This window comes from Thunnus albacares, chromosome 23 (assembly GCF_914725855.1).
Source record: "Thunnus albacares chromosome 23, fThuAlb1.1, whole genome shotgun sequence".
NCBI lineage: Eukaryota > Metazoa > Chordata > Actinopteri > Scombriformes > Scombridae > Thunnus > Thunnus albacares.
Window position 1 is genome coordinate 17,622,817 of NC_058128.1, and position 16,609 is coordinate 17,639,425.

The following is a 16,609-nucleotide window of genomic DNA, read 5'->3' on the forward strand; positions in this document are numbered from 1 at the left end:
TCATTCTGTACCATGACCTGTTACCTTCAGCAGTCGGTTCATATCCGTCTCCATGTTAGAGATGGTCATCCTCTGCATGATGATGTCAGTGATGCGTCTCTCCAGTGACTGCCATTTGGTCCTGGCTGTCCGGTTGAGGTAGATACTTCCCATCCGCACTGGAGAACTCCTGAGGAGAGAGACTGCTGCTTTAGGACTCTTCAAACAAACACTCCTTTGTAAAATACACAGCACCGCACAAATGTACTGTACACATTAGATGCTTAGATGCTGCACCTGGCTCCATTGGAGTGGGACGCCCCAGCGGACTGCAGCCTTCCTGGGGCGGCTCGATGCGACTGCTCCTGAAGAGGTTCAGGTAAGCTCACCTTCCTGGTTGTCTTGCCAGACACAGGCCTCACCTGCCGCCTAAGCGCTGTCACCTGATACAGTTCACAAAACAGGACATTAGAGTGGAAGCAGGACAATAAACAAATTAAAAACCCAACATTATTGTTTACCCTTCCCTCTTCTATGTGTCAGCGTTTGTCTCACCTCTTCAGTCTTCCTGCGCAGGATCAACTCCTGTTGTCTCTTCTGAGCCTCCATCTGCTTCAGCTGGTGCTGTAAGAAGAGATGAATATTATGTAGAAACTGTCATGTACAGAGATGGATCCTAAAGCTGAAAAACTGAACTTTCAATTTGAGGAACAACATCATATATCAACAAATTTTCTTTTCACTACCTCAATTTTTTTTTTGACACAATGTCATACCAGCCTAAAAAGTTTAGGCGGGTTTATCCTCTCTTACATCTCTGTTTATCTATAAAATAAACACTAAAAAATAGAAGTACTATGATAAATAATATATAAAACAATAGAAAAAAACTCTGTGTCCATCTCACCTCAGCTCTGCGCTGGTCTTTCTTCAGAGAGGCGATCTCTCGGTTCCTCCTGCACTCTGTGGCTCTGTTGCGTTCCTGCTGCTCCTTCATCTGACGCATCAGCACCACCTTGTGGACAAACACAGAATAGCAGTGCTGCAACAAGACCACTCTGCCTTATATGCCAAGCACGAACAGCACATACAGAAAAATAAAAAATACATTGCATATTATATTTCATTTCTGTTCTCTACCTTGGTCTTCTTCATCTCGGTCACGTCCTGCTGGAGTTTCTTGAGCTGTTTCTCGTACTGGGACTGGTTCTTCAGCAGGCGGGCATGCTCCTTCTGAGCTGACTGGAGCTTCTGCAGCTCTTTGTTCATGGAGCTCAGCTTCCTCTCATACTCTGCTTTAATCTTCTTTGCCTTCTCCTCTGTACATGTCTCCACTGAACCTGGAGAGCCGCAAGAAAAGGAGGAAAGACAAGCTTTAGAGTTTGTTTTTGTTTTTTCAGAAGGAACCAGATTCACTGAAAATTAGCTGTGGACTTTTAATTTCAAATGAACATTCAAAGCAATGAGTAAGGTGATCTTTTTGCATGTGCCTCTTACCCATATTGTGCAACACCTTGTCCCTCTCTAGCTGTGTGTCTCTGATCTTGTTTTGCAGCATCGACAGCTTCTGTTCGTACTGCTGTTTGAGTGTGTGCAGACGCCGCTGGCTGTTCTCCAGCTCGTCTATCAGCTTCTGCTTGATGGCGATCTCACAGGTGATGTTTGCCAGGTCGGCCTGCACATTTTCTGCACTCGCCCACACAAACACGCAAATTAGATCTTACTGCCTCCTCCATTTTATTACCAACTTTGTCTCATAGAAAATTGAATGTATAAATTCTGTTATTGTCCAGAAACTGCAGCAATATATACTGATTCTGTCTGACGACTTTTACCTTTCTCCTCCAGTTCTTCGGAGTCAGACTCCTCAGACGTGTCTTCTCCCGCCATGTCAAAGTCCTCCTCCTCCCCATCAGGATCCTCGCCTTCTTCGTGGTCGCTGCCCTCCTGGTGATGCAGAAGCACATACAGAGAGAAGACGATAAAAATATACACCTGGTAATTTGTGATGAACATCTTTGATTGTCCACCTACCACGTCTGCTTCCTCGGTGCCTCGCTCCTGGTCATTATCCGGGACTTCTTTGACAACACTGAAGACAGAAAACAGCATTAGCCAGCTACAGATCAAGAGTTCTTTTTCTGTAAGTCAGATTTGGAATCAATTTAAATTATAACAAGGATGGGTAAAGGGCACATGCAAATGATAACACACTTCATCGAGCAGATGTGGAATCGTGTTAGTGAATGATTTCACTGTAATTGCACAGGAGGCAACATTAATGATACACAGGAAAAGACAAAAATAGTTATCACACAGTTCCACAGTGCAAGTTATTTGCTGAACAAATACTACTAGACTATGGACTTGAAAACTGGATTTTTTTAACAGCATCCTTGTCATTTCTTGAACCGAATCATATATTCAGTTTTTGAGACACTAACTAGAATGAGATCTGATCAGCATCTTGCAGTGTGCAGTGAAGACTAAGAACAAAGGATTAAGAGGAAGCTGTAAGAGTGGGTTAAGAGAGCTGCTTCCCTCCAGGAGTGTAAACCACCTGTAGGTGCAGAAGACGTTAGAGGTTAGTTACTTTGGGAACTTAGAAAAGGAGATTTGGGTTAAGACCTAGGTCAACAATCAACTGAAATCCTTTCATTGACTTGGCGCATTTCAAAATGAGCACAAAAGAATCAGTTTGTGTATTTGACCCGATCCCAGATGGGACGTAGCAAACCTGGCGTGTTCAACCTCTTGGTGATTCTCTTCGTATCGCCTCAGCCTTCAGAGAGGAGGACGGGGAATGGGGATGGGGATGGGGATGAGGATGGTGAGGAGGAGGAGGCAGAAGTGGCAGACAGGCCGCAGAATTCGGGGCAAGTGAGGGAAGTTAGCGAGAGGAAGAGAGAATGAGAAAGAGCAGCAAGAAAGACCAGGTGAGTGCAGAGACTCTCACAAACACAATGTGCTCAAATGATGTATCCTGGTTATGGAGATGTAGATGATAAAGATGCTCAGGTGTACTGAACAAACACTCACATAAAAGGATAAACGATCATTGTGCTACAGCATGCCAGAGCTTGTCAGACAACCATTATGATTAATAGCTGTCACCTTCGTCTTGTCTAAAATCAGCTTATACTCCATTAAATAAACATCAGGGTGTATACTGCTAATGCAGCGAGCCAAGAGATAATTACCCACAACACTCCAAGCCAGAAGCCCTCGCTGTGGCAACAGATAAACATCTAGACCCTCCCTTTTCAGTTTTCTCCACAAAGCTCCTGACAGTTCAAAGCTCCAATCCCCACACTGCCGCATACCTCTTTTTCTTCTTCTTTTCCTTCTTCTTGAGTTTCTGTAGATCCCTCTTGGCCATCTCGATGACGTCGCTGGCCTCCTTCTCGGGTGCCAGGAGGGAGGTGGAGAAGGAGCCGGGGCCGCCATACAGCGAGGAGCGAGTGGAAGCCCGAGAGAGGCTCTTCCTGAGGTTCTCGTTCATAGCCTCACTCTCAAGAAGTTTGGCTCTGAGGGAGGGAAAGAGTTACGCTCAAGTGTTATTGCTGTCAGAAAACATTGGCAAGATTTTTACAGTACTATCAAGCTACACATAGTTTGGGTTTCCTATCATATATAAGTAGTAAAACATTAAGTCAGTGGTCACAGTACATGGCTTAAGAAAAACTACTATAAAAAGAAAAAAATTGGGGTCATTACATACCTGAGCTCCTCGATTTCTTTGATGTAGTTCTGAATCATGTTCCCAATCTCTTCATTGCCTTCACCTACAAGCAGAGGCATCAATTTTCAGCTTTTACATGGACTCATAGCCTCAGTTTACTTTGAGATGTAATTAGATTGTTAGTACACACATCACAGTTTTTCTGTATTACCCACTTTAAAAACATAATATCATAATATAGATTTTCCTGCCAAGTGTGCTGCCAATGTGAAACTTCTATTTTCCGACTTTTCCTACTTAAAACTGTTTTCTTCAGTTTATCAATAAGTGAATACAATAAAACAATAACATTTAAAAAAGAAAGTAACTTGACAACAGATTTAACAAGAGTCAAAATCATACATAAATGTTAGATAATATCTAAAATCATATATAGTACAAACACACATTTTTTATTTGACACATTCCCTTTATGATTTCTGTCTTTGTCTGACTCAGACAGTCCTGTCGCAGTGCCCACCTGCTTTGGCGAGGGCCTGGTTGGCATGGTCACTGAGGATCTGTGTGAGTCTGCTTCTCTGGGCGTCGATGGTCTCCTGCATGGCCTTCACCCTCACCCTCAGATTATTGTTCTCAGTCTGTAACATGGAGTTCTCATGGACCAAGTCATTGATGCCCTCCATGCCATCTTCACCAACCATACGCTTACCCTGGGCATCAGAGAGGACAATAAAAATCATAGTATAATAGTATCTGTCTACTCATATCTTCTACAGTACATTTTCTCATCTTCCTCCCTCCGTTCCTCCTGTCTTCTCACCGTCTTGTACTCCATCAGCTCCATCTGCAGTCGTGCTATCTCTGTCCTCAGGGCGCTGATCTGCTGGCTGGCTCGGTCCTGGTTCACCATCACCTTGTTCTTGATGTTTCGGGCGCGGTTGGCGTACTTCAGGGTGTTCAGGGTCTCCATGAAGTCCCGGTCTGACGGGCTGATACAGGCGATCATCACTGTTTGACTGAATACAAAAAGAAACAAGGATTTCATTATTCTAAGGTCATGTTAGGTCATAATGTGTGTGATAAAAGTAAATCAAATGATGGTACATTGGTGCTTTTATTTTGGGACTGCTCATTAATTCACCCGATTTGGTCAATAATTTTTTCTGGGGTTTACCACAGGACTCTCTCTCCTGATAGGGACTTGGCTCTCTTTGGGTGCTTAGAGGGCTCAGAACTCTCCCTTCACACATACAAACAGCTCTACTGATGGGCATGGTGCCAGCTAAAAAACTTATTCTCAAAGACTGGACGACACAACTCCACCGTGCCTCAGAAACTGGTTGCATGAACTTGTTTTGGTTATCCACATGGAGACACTGCAATATCTGCAATATCTGGAGTCAGTTTGACTATATTTGTATCTATGTATAGATTGGGTTTTTTTCTTATTTTTGTTTTGTATAATCTTATTTCTTGATGGGTTGTAATTAACAATTGCATGTGGATGATATGTACTGTTATGATGTTTTGTGTTCTGGATACGTGGTTACTGTCAGTTGCTTCTGTCCCTCTCCTCTGGTGTGTGTTTGAGCGCATGTGTGTGTATGTTTAGGTCGGGTTTTGGGCATTAATTCTTTGGTTTATGTCTGTATGAAATATATGTCAAAATATACTATGTAAAAATAATACTCAAAAAAAAAAACCCCAAAGGAAACAAGGTTAGCCTAAGCAGATTTAATGTATATATTAGGCTGGGTCAAGCCAATGAATATCTGCTTGTTGCTTGGGTTACAGTAGGATTCAAAGGCAGCTTAAAGATAATTTGGGTAAGGGTTAGAGAATGGTGTCGCCTGTCAGAGTGCTTAGTGGATTTATGACGGCACAGCCCGATACCCACTGCTGATAGGTCAAAACATAATTTACATCTTTGGAAGCATCAAAACACATGAGTAGTAGACCATTTTCAAAGATCCATATCAATATTTGCATTCTGTGTTTAATATGTAAGATTCAGCCCCACAGACCTGTTGCCACCTAGTGAGTCCTGCAACAGCCGGGTCAGTTTGGAGTCTCTGTAAGGCACATGAGTGGAGCGCTTACTCCTGTCTCCCAGAGCACTGATGACGTTTCCCAGAGCAAGCTGAGGTAAGAGAAGAGGGAGACACAAAGGGGAAGAAGAAGTAGATAAAATTTTGCAAAATTAGCAAGCTGAAATACTGAATAAGCGACGCTAATTTTGTGCTTGAGTAAAGCTCTAAATAAAGGCACATTAATGCAAAAAATAAAGTGTGCGATTCATGTTCTGGCCACATGGGGGCTCTCTTACTCTGTAAAATCTCCAGACACTGGTGAACGTTTATATGTGTGCAAATGAAGAATGTCAAGTTGATGCTTGATCATCACCCCAATAAAGAAAAACAAAATTTTCTTGTAGGTAATGTAGCAAAAGCTTATTTCTCTAACATGACTATGACTGACGACTGCACTGCAGAGTGTAATATAAAATGTCTACACAACACAACTCTCAGCTTCCTCACCAGCCCACAGTTGATGGAGATGCCCTCTTTCGCTCTGTCACCTGTAGCCCCAGTTCTCTTCAGTCTCTCTGAACCAGCAAGGTCCACAAAGTGGAATTTGGCTGTCAGTGTCTCAAACTCATTAATCTCTGAGTTGTTAGCTAGACGGTTGTCTGTTACGTTATCCTGAAAGTGAAAGAACAGAGCAGAATAACTGTATGAGTGAGTAAAAATAGATTGCCAGGGCAACTTGCCATAAGAACTAAATAATCACATAAATTACAGTACATACATTGTTATCAGGTGAGCAGACTCGAACTTGGCACAGGTGGATGGTGAAGATGGCGTGGGAACGTGAACTCTGGACGTTCATCTGGGTGCTGGCAGTGGTTCGAGACAGAGCGCCAAGCTTCAGACACTGAATCATCTGTTAGAAGAAAGACGGAGGGTAGAAGGAAATGACAACAAAATATGTCTTCTAACATCACAGGTATCTTTGAATGAAGATCATACCTAAACAAAAAAACCCATGAAGATGATATTAAAGGATAAGTCTGGCGATATTCTATATTTTTCTTATTGTCAACAAATAGCTTGAAAAGAACAAAGCCAACAATGAATCGATCCTAACAAGTATTCTGTGTATCCAAAGAAAGAAATATCTAAGTCTTATGTGCTTTAGAGCTCCATTGTTCTCCAAAAACTATTAGCACATAACACATCAATGATCCACACTGTTGCACTAGGTGATATGTTCATGATGACGAACATGGGCACTGTAGTTTACTTTGGGTCAACTCCAAATACACTGTTCTGCTGCCCTAACTACTCATAAGTCCCCAGCAAATGTACTAATTACTCCTGTTTGAGTCATGTTTGATAAAAACTACAGCACCATTTTTTTATCCAACCTTTGAAAGTGGAAGTATTTACTTGTAACCCATTTATAAGGACATATATCTTTGTTAGGAATGAATGAGCTTTGGAATTAGTGCAGACAGGGTAGTGAAGAAAAGGCTTATCTTTTAATACAGAACCTCTTACACACAGAGAACCAGTTCATCATACAACAATGACTGGTTCAGATCAAATACTGGACTGGACTGGACAAAAACTGCTTTCGGGACGTGTTGGGATGCAAGGCTGACCTCTGCAGCAGAGGTGACGGTGCGAGTGGTGACCCCCACAGTGTAGATGCCTCCATTGGCGTCCTCGTGGATTTTGATGTTGGATTTCTGTTTCCTGGCCTCAATGTCTCGCGTCGAGTCGAACAAGTCCAGCACCTCCTCGTTGTACAGCTGGAAGAAAAACAGGAGCGGATTAAAATATAATAAACAGATAATGCAGATTATTGTGTGAATAGTCTATAAATATTACATCATCAGCATTGTCATTTGCTACACTTCCCTCCCTCTCTTACCAGCTTCATCTTTCATTTTCAGCTGCTTCCTCACCAGCTGTTAGCAGCCACTTGTTGGCAGTTAAAAATAAAGCCAGGAGCTGACCACAGAGACAGACTAATGACAGTTTAATGGCTGTCGGGTCATCTGGCCGCTTTAACAACCGAAAACCCCTGCACTCTTTGCTGACCTTTGACTTCTTGCTGTCTGCATGTTCTGCTATGTCTAACTAATGGACCTTAAGTGGATTTTTAGAGGTTAGACTGAGTGCGGATAAATGTTCCTTAATTTGAAGCAATAACCCAGAGGAAAAAGAAAACACTGGATAATCTCTTGGTTTAAATCCTGTGAAAATGTCTAACTTTGGTGTGCTTTGTGTGTGTGAGTTTTTATTTGTGTGTTTTTGCACCTCTAGGAACTGAGCGTTGATCTTGAACTCAGGAACAGGCCTGCCCTGCTCAGTGGCAGCCTGTCTGCGCTCCTCGATCCCTCGGAACAGGTGGTTGACGGCCCGGGGAATGATACCCAGCTCGTCCTCACCGATGCTGACGTCGAAGCCAGTTCCCATGGTGTAGGTCTTCCCCGAACCTGTCTGGACATGGAGAGAAGACAAAGTCATCAGTTATTTTATCAAAAGGGAACAGAGTCGATATTTCTTGTTTCTGTACTGTTTTGTACCCAGATTTGGGGGATTTAGGGAATTTGGGATGAATATTGATGTCAAATAAGAAGGAAAAATCAAAGTCTCTGGGGTTCGGGGGTAGAAAAGGGATAGGGGTGCAGCTCTGAGTAGTTTCTCTAACATAGGGGGGGTCAGAGGGGATGGGGTGGTCGCTGTGGTGACAAAAAAGGAATGCAACATCGGGCTCAAATTCACACGTCACCCCTCTCCTCCCTGCTGGAACGCCTGAAAGAGACGCTGACAGGAGTGTGTGTATCTGTGTGTGTGTGGTGATAGATGAGTCCAGTGTGTGTGTGTGTGTGTGTGTGTGCAACAGACAGTGTGTGTTTGTTTCATTCTATGACACTACACCTGTGTGAACAGCTAGTTTGCGCATGTATTTCTATGTGTGTGTGCATGTGTGTGTGTGTGTGTGTGTGTGTGTGGCCTCCGCTGTGGCCTGTGAAAGGCTCTTTGACAGGAATACAACAGCCGTAGGAACAATGTGAAGAGAGAATAATGAACAGAAAGAAGAGGAGTGGAGGGAAAGATTAAGAGGAGGGAAAGTTTAACTGCCTTCGTTCAACTACAGAGCATCTGCAGCAGCAGGAGATGCTGTATGAGAGAGAAATGAAAGGCCGAACACAGCATAACCTTGCTCTCTTTCTCTCACTCTGAATGTACATTTCCATTCACTTGTTCTATGTGCATTTTGTTCCTGAAAGATTTTTTTTTTTAAAATTGGTTTTAACATTGTGGCAGCTGCTTTTTCTTCTTCTATTGTAGACAAAGCTTTTCATTTCATGCTGCCACTTTCCCATGCCCAAGAGCAGAAGAGTTTTCTTCCAACTGAGAAAAAGCAGGAGTCACATATCTTACTTGTATGGCTAACAGTCATTTATGACATTTGTTGAATTATGGGAGGTTTTTTTGTATCAACATGACTTAATGTGCCATTTATTATAATATTTGTCCAGTTATTTGAATGGAATTATAAAAAATACCCCAAAGAACAACTACATGGGCCTATAAATTCAAGGTACACTGGCAATAGCTGTGCATTATCCTCAACTCTCTGCGATGCATGGGTGAGTAAATGAGTAAAATACTTTATTTCGACTTCTGCTTTAATTGAGTATTAAAGGAATAGTTGATATTTTGGAAAATATGCTTATTTGCTTTCTTGTCGGGAATTAGAGGAGAGGATCAATACCATTCTCATGTCTGCCCATTTAATAGGAAGCTGGAGCAAGTAGTTGGTTAGCTTGGCTGAGCATGTGGACTGAAAACAGCAAGCCTGGATCTGTCTACCAGCACCTCTTGAGGTCACAAATTAACACATTATAACCTGTTTGTTTAATCTGCACACAAGCTGAAGCATAAAAACAACAATTTTCTGTTTTCTAGGGGTTTATATGCCAGGCTACTTCCGGCTGGGTGCAGTGACTTGCTGCAGGAAGTCACTGTATGAATCAAATATATTAATTTGTGAGCTGTGGAGGTGCTTGTAGGCAGATTTTGTTACTTTCAGCCAGTGTCACACTAGCTGTTTCCTCCTGTTTCCAGTCTTTATGCTAAGCTAAGCTAAGCTTTTCCTGTTTGTATCAATCTTCTCGTCTAACTCTTGGCAATAAATTGCATCAGTGTATTTCCCAAAAGGTCAAACTGTTCCTTCAAACTGTTGAGCTGCCAGGTGGGGGGGAGGGTGGCAGGTTTCATCTGTTTAATGTCTCTGAATTATGTTTCGATATTGTGGTTTAGTTAGGTTCTTTGGTATGAGGTGAAGTAATCTGTAGCCACACTCTGCTTTCTTTGGGAAAAAACTCCCCCTCTATCTCACCCTCTCGGGCTGATCTATTAGTGCCAGTATAAAGCTGTGGTGGTGTCAGCAGGTTGGAACAGGTCAGCTGATAGTGTATTGACAGATCGGGTGCGGCTGTGAGGATTGTTCACTCCCTTATTCCTTGTCTGATGATATGAAATGAACTCAGCTTGATATCACATGCTGCATGCCGTAAATCTCAGAATGCTTGACACAGCTCCATTGCCTTGGGTGATGCAAACTGGAAAAGTGTGCGTGCGTGTGTGCATGCGTGTATGTAAATTTTCGCGTGTACTATGCCGCTCTGCTGAATATGCTGAAGAAAAAGTGACAAATGCATACCATACTACATTTTTACATTGAAAGGTAAACCTGTGTATGTGCATTCATTTGTGCATGTGCATGAAATGTGTGCAGGCATGCCAAACCTGCAAAGAACCAACCTGTCCGTATGCAAAGATTGTGGCATTGTAGCCCTCGAAGCAACCATCGATGAGTGTCTCGGTGCAGTGGGTGTAGATGGTGTCCTGCTGGGTGTCCATGTCGAAGACATAGTCATAGGTGAAGGCCTTGTCCTTACCCAGGACCACCTGTGGCTCCCCGGGCATCACATACGTACAGATGTGACAGCCCTCGATCTTCTCTTTGGCCAACTGAGGACGAATCCTAGTAGACACACAAAGAGACAGAGAATTAGATTTTGAACTGCCCACCCTGATTTTGGCTTAGCTTTCAGCTTATCTAGGAAATATAATCCCAGAATAGATCTTTTTTAGCAGGAGACACAGCATTAACTCTCTTCTGCAGGGCTGACTGCTGCTTATAAATGACATGGTGGTGTTAAATAGCAAGATTCAGCTTTGCCTATAAAAACGTGACATTTGTGATAAACCAAAGTAGAGCTGCAAGGATTAATCAATTGATTAGTCGATCGACAGATAATAAATCCATTAATGGCAACTATTTTGATCATGTCTTAATCATTTTGAGTCATTTTTAAGAACAAATGCCCAAATTCTCTGGAGTCAGCTTCTCAAATGTGAATATTTTCTGGTTTCTTTAGTCCTCTATGATGAGAAAACTGAATATTATTGGGTTGGGGATTGTTGGTTGGGACAAACAAAACATTTCAGGCTGCATCCTGAGCTTTGGGAAACAGACATTTTTCACTATGTTGTGACAATTTATAGACAAATTAACAAGCAACAGATTAATATGTAATAAAAATAATCATTAGTTGTATTCCCAAACCAAAGTATTGGACAAATTAAAATTCTGAACTAGTGATGGTACTAGATAAAAAGTTAGGGGATCACTACAGTTATTTAAATTGATCCTATGGCGAATATGAATGTTTGAACCAAATTTCATGGGAGTAAATGTTGAGACATTTCACTGAAAAAGTGAAAAATTTGACCTGCTGGATGTGCTAGAGAGAAGTCAGGGGATCAACAAATCTGCATGATTAATCTTCTGGGAGCTCTGAGGGACTGAATTTTATAGCAATCCATCCACTAGTTGTTATGCAATAGACTGCCACTAGAACGGCTAGAAATTAAGCTCCGTCAAGGACATTTTCAAGATCAATTTCAAAAACTTTTAGGGCCTCAGTTACATCTTCTTAAATCCACAAACTTTATAATGTCTTAGATTTGAACCCTGGCAACTCTGCTCTGTGGATGTTTGTGACCGTGAGTGAGGGAGAGGAAGAGCAGTAGCTGTCTGTACATAAATCTAAAACTCTGATCAAGAATCTGTCTTTTATAGTTTAGCACTATGATTGATTATTACAGATCTGATAGTAAAAACGAAGCTGAACTGAAGACAGGTAATATTTCTCACTGAGCTGTAGGCAGATGAGTGCTGCTACTATGTAGTGTGTGTGTGTTTGTGTGTGTGTTTATGTGTGTATGTAGGACCCTACAGTGCCAGCACACTCTCCAGCAGGCAGCATACACAGCACAGTGCCCTCACTGTTCATGAGAGAGAGCTTTTGGTAAACAGTCGCACCCTGGATTTCATTAAGGAATTGCTCTGTTTGCTTTCGTTCAAATAAACCCAGTTATTACATCATTTCCTCCCATGATGCCCCTCTGCATCATCACTGAGCTCACTGTCCACCTGTAGAAGACGTGGAAATATTGAAGGCAGACCAAGGAAATATTTGGACATATTGGAAACATTAAATGTCAAAAATACTGGAAGATACTATGGAAGAAATGGTTGTCAAAAATTCAGTACAAGTACATTAATTCATCAATTAAAATACTGGAAATTTCCTTCCAGGAAGTTTTGTGGACACTAAATTCATTTCTCCAAGGATACAGTCAAATGAAGCCAGATAAATGAGGAATACATTAAAGAGATAAATACCCGAGACACCTGAGAATCTCTGAGCTGTATCGTTATAAATGGCTGCTATTGTTGCTCTCTGCTGGCAGGCATCAACTCTGTTTGTGTGTGTGAGTGATACTTTGCATGCAGTTTGTATTCTGTGTGCAATACTTGTGTGTGTGTACACATTTGTGCCTTGTTTGTGTGTGTCGGTGCATTAAAAAGACTCTCCCATTCATCACAGCAAGAGTCTATAGAAGAAGTGAATGGGCTGAAAGGACGGTCAGAGAGAGCATGTATGTGTGTGTGTATGTGTGTGTGTGTGTGTGTGTGTGAGAGAGAGAGAGAGAGAGAGAGAGAGAAATCAAGAGAAGAAAAGAAAGTAAGAGAGAGAATGCAAGAGAAAGTAGAAGCTAGCGAGGCTACAGTAGTAAACATCCACAGAGGTGTCATTGTGTGTGTGTGTGACATCAGATCCCAGCTATTTAGCAGACTCTCTCTGGGATTACAGCCCTGATGAGAAAAGAGGACAGAGCCAGGGAGGGACTGATGGATGCAGGCTGGAGGTGACACACACACACTCTTACCTGCAGTAACTGTACACCTGGAGTGCATAATCACTCTCAGCTTTGTGTCGTGGTCATCAGAATCACCCAAATGATCACAAAAACTGTAGTTTACACAATGAACTGTAAGTTAGCAACGTAACACATTTACCCCTTGTAAAAAGGACATCCACTGTCTGCTTTCATCCTGCTCGCGCCTTTTGTTTTTCACTTAATTACAATTCACAATTAATCAAAAAATGCGTCCATTGTAGGTTACTGGAGGAGATTTGGGGTTTGGCTGGTTTATCTGGGAAATCTGAACTACAGTGCAGTTTATCTGAGAAGAATTGAGAATTTTACTAAAATATCTTAACTTACCTACCTAAAGTAGCAGAAAATGTCTTTGATTTGTATTAATTCTTAGCATATTATCATTTGAACCTAATCTCAGTGGCACAACTGGATTATTTGACAATCTGAGCACATTTTTTGAAATGACAGGATTCGAATTTGAATCTATATTGTGTGTAAGTAAACAATGTAATCTTCAGAGTTATCATGTTTTTCTTCAATGTCAACACTACAGTGACAACAACACAGCCCTACAAAACCCACACCTAAAGTTTTACAGCACTGCTCATTAAATCATACATAATACAGGTAGTTTCAGGTGAAACTGATGTAACTGTAACATTCATGGGTCATCTGAGGAGACTGTGATTTAATAGTAGGATGGTTTAGGGCATTAGAGGAGTGAATCTGCATTATTCCCTTTGGCCCCCTTCCCAAAAGTTGACAGAGAGCCATTACTGTAATCCCATGTAACAATAGAGGCACTCACTCACTGTTCACTGGGGAATGAAGTCACTGGGTTATTGTTCACTTCAGGAATTTACAAGAAGTGTGATGAAAAATGGACTTCAACAAGAAGAAAACACTTGATAAGATGTCAAATTTAATCAGTAAACCACTGAAGAACTAAAGGAACAAGCCTGTCTTTCTGTAGCCTCATTCAGAATAAATGCTAAGGCTCTCTGTTTGTGTTCAACTCCACAGTGTGATGCAATGTTTGTTTTCTAGACTTCTACGACATCCCCAGTGTCCTCCATACATAGAGAGAACAAGGGGGGGCTACAGAGGAAAAGGAATGCCTGAGAAATAAAGGGAAAGAGAGATAAAGAGACAGAGAGAGAGAGACTAGACATAATGGTTACAGCCCAGACAAAACATCGATGACAATCTCTGCATTAGGAAGCTGCCACAGTCTATTCAGTCAAACAGACCTATTATCTGCCTGGGTAATGAAGGTCTTTCACATCACAAAACCATCACATAGAACTGAGAGACAGAAACTCACCACTAGCACCGCTCACATCTACTCTTTGTCTCTCATGTCTTGGATCTTAAAGGTGCTTCAAGTGGCCGATTTCAAAAGAAAGATTTTCACATATACAGTTGTCAAATTAATAGTGACTCCATGTTTTCATTAATGCAAAGAAACTGGACTTAGTAGAAGATAAACTTCATGTTCACCCACTCAGAAAGACAGAATGTTAATTATTGGATAATTCTGCAAAATCACAGATTACAATCAATGACAATGTTTTATTTCATGGATTATTCCTACAATATTTTGGCAACTTGAGTATATTTAGAGGTTTGACATTTTGTTAAATGTGCCAAGAATTAGATACCACTCTTATATCAATGCGTTAAATATGAAGCTACAGCCAGCAGACTATTAGCTTACTACCACTAATTAACAGGTTATATTTCATTTGCATAACTGTACAAAAAACAAATTGTGTAAAAATGACAAATAGTGTTTTTTAGGGGGGTAGAGAGGGGTAACCCCCATAAAACCCCAATTTGTCATTTTAACACTTAGTACGGATTAAACAAATGAAACATAACATGTCATTTGGTGTTTCTTAGTTTAGCAAGTAGGCAGATTTTTTTAAAACTTTTGGACAAAGGCAGGCTGGCTGTTTCCTCCTCCAGTTTCCAGTCTTTATGCTAAGCTAAGCTAAGCTAAGCTAAGTTAAGTTAAGCTAAGCATCTAATGCCTGTTTTTAAAATTGAATTACATTTTAACAGACAGCTATGAGAGTGGTATCCATCCTTTTATCTCTTGCCAAGAAAGCAAATCAGTGTATTTCCCCAAAACAATTCCTCATTTAGGATGAGACAACTAAAACCCTTAGTTTAAGTCATAGAAAGTACAAAATGCTAACATTAATTGTTGGATCTCACATATGCCTGTCCACCATTCCCTTCCTTTTTGCCTTGCTACATAAAGACACATTACTTCCTGCATTTTCACCAAATGTTTGCATTCGACACCAATATTACACTGCAAAATTGTACCCTAAACAGATGTTGATAGTGTTCTATAATGAATGAAAGTCAATAGCTGTTTAGAAGATTGAAAAATCATTCTTAAAAACATAGCATGCTTTATAAAATGGTAAATATGTTCTATGTATTTGATGGGTAAAACATACAATACTACTGCCTCCAAACATTTGCTTTTATACATGTTGTGCATCATTAGATTTCTAATGAATAGATAATGTTCAGTATGTCTCAGCCTTACAGTCATGATGTTTGAGCACTGTGGCACAATGGACCTCTATTTTGAGTATTTTTGGGATGTGTATATAGTCACAACTAATACAAGTTCTGGCATCAGACATCCCAGCTAAACATAAACAGCTGAGGTGTGAAGCACGCCCTGCTGGCATATTATTAGTGTGACTGACTTTAGCTGGCTTCACTCTGTGGTTCAACCCAAAACACTCTCCTAGCTCCTGGCTGAATGAGGGCTGCCCTTCAGCACTGCGGAGACTCACGGCGCTAATCCACCTTCTAGAGTGACACACACAGGCTCCACACAGGATGTTTCTCCAGGAAATTTAACTCCACCGCTTCCTTAACGTGCACATTAAAGCTGTCACACACATGCATGTAGACATGCAGGCCTCAGCGCTTTCATACATACATACAACACACATACTTTCACTTGTGATTATTAGTTTTTGGGGAGTTGCTTCACTAAATGTAATTAGGGTAGCACATCAGCTTGATGATCCTTGAGTTTGAGATTGATTTGTGATTCTTGTGGTGCTTACTATTATTTATATTGCTCTGTATAGTAACATATATTTAAGTGATATGTTGATAGAGCCAGTTTTAACATTATCAAGAGCTTTAACAACTTTTATTGATACTACATATCAGATGTGAACATTCCCATTCACACACACACACACACACATACACACACAGATCAGAGGCCCCCAAGGCCGAGTGAAAACCTTTGTGTAATAACTGCTCAACACATTAATCTGCTATGACAGTTTCAGCCTGTTGGTACTAAGAGGAACAATCACTAAGAAGTTCCAGACTGGGGAGGATTAAAGGGATACGTTTACATAGTGATTTTTTCAGCGTTTATCACCAGGCACATTACTTGCATTGGTTTTCACTTAAACAACATATATAATAGGATAATATAATAGGAAGGATTGTTGTTTTGATGGAGTCAAAAATCAGCCCGAAGGAGCACAATCCAAAAAAGAAAACAAAAAACTATGGCACAGTAAAACCACAAAGGAAAAAAAGGAGCCAAGCATCATTTAACTAGATATCTCAATTTTAACACAGA

General features: G+C 41.1%; 1 protein-coding gene across 3 annotated transcripts in view; it reads right to left on the reverse strand.

Annotated features, from left to right (window-relative positions):
* The window catches only part of LOC122975106 (kinesin-like protein KIF21A), a 39,880-nt gene that overhangs the window by 11,881 nt on the left and 11,390 nt on the right, over window positions 1-16,609 (reverse strand). For 2 of the 3 annotated variants that reach the window (XM_044343322.1, XM_044343323.1), the window contains 19 exons: window positions 10,504-10,726; window positions 7,987-8,169; window positions 7,326-7,475; window positions 6,470-6,604; window positions 6,199-6,363; window positions 5,686-5,801; window positions 4,482-4,677; window positions 4,182-4,371; window positions 3,701-3,764; window positions 3,303-3,506; window positions 2,717-2,761; window positions 2,014-2,071; window positions 1,815-1,926; window positions 1,477-1,665; window positions 1,120-1,319; window positions 887-994; window positions 535-603; window positions 277-422; window positions 25-169 (listed from right to left, as the gene is read on the reverse strand). In XM_044343322.1, the coding sequence (XP_044199257.1) occupies window positions 25-169; window positions 277-422; window positions 535-603; window positions 887-994; window positions 1,120-1,319; window positions 1,477-1,665; window positions 1,815-1,926; window positions 2,014-2,071; window positions 2,717-2,761; window positions 3,303-3,506; window positions 3,701-3,764; window positions 4,182-4,371; window positions 4,482-4,677; window positions 5,686-5,801; window positions 6,199-6,363; window positions 6,470-6,604; window positions 7,326-7,475; window positions 7,987-8,169; window positions 10,504-10,726 (2,698 nt within the window). The remainder of the gene's footprint in view (window positions 1-24; window positions 170-276; window positions 423-534; window positions 604-886; window positions 995-1,119; window positions 1,320-1,476; window positions 1,666-1,814; window positions 1,927-2,013; window positions 2,072-2,716; window positions 2,762-3,302; window positions 3,507-3,700; window positions 3,765-4,181; window positions 4,372-4,481; window positions 4,678-5,685; window positions 5,802-6,198; window positions 6,364-6,469; window positions 6,605-7,325; window positions 7,476-7,986; window positions 8,170-10,503; window positions 10,727-16,609) is intronic. The other variant, XM_044343324.1, reaches the window with a different exon arrangement.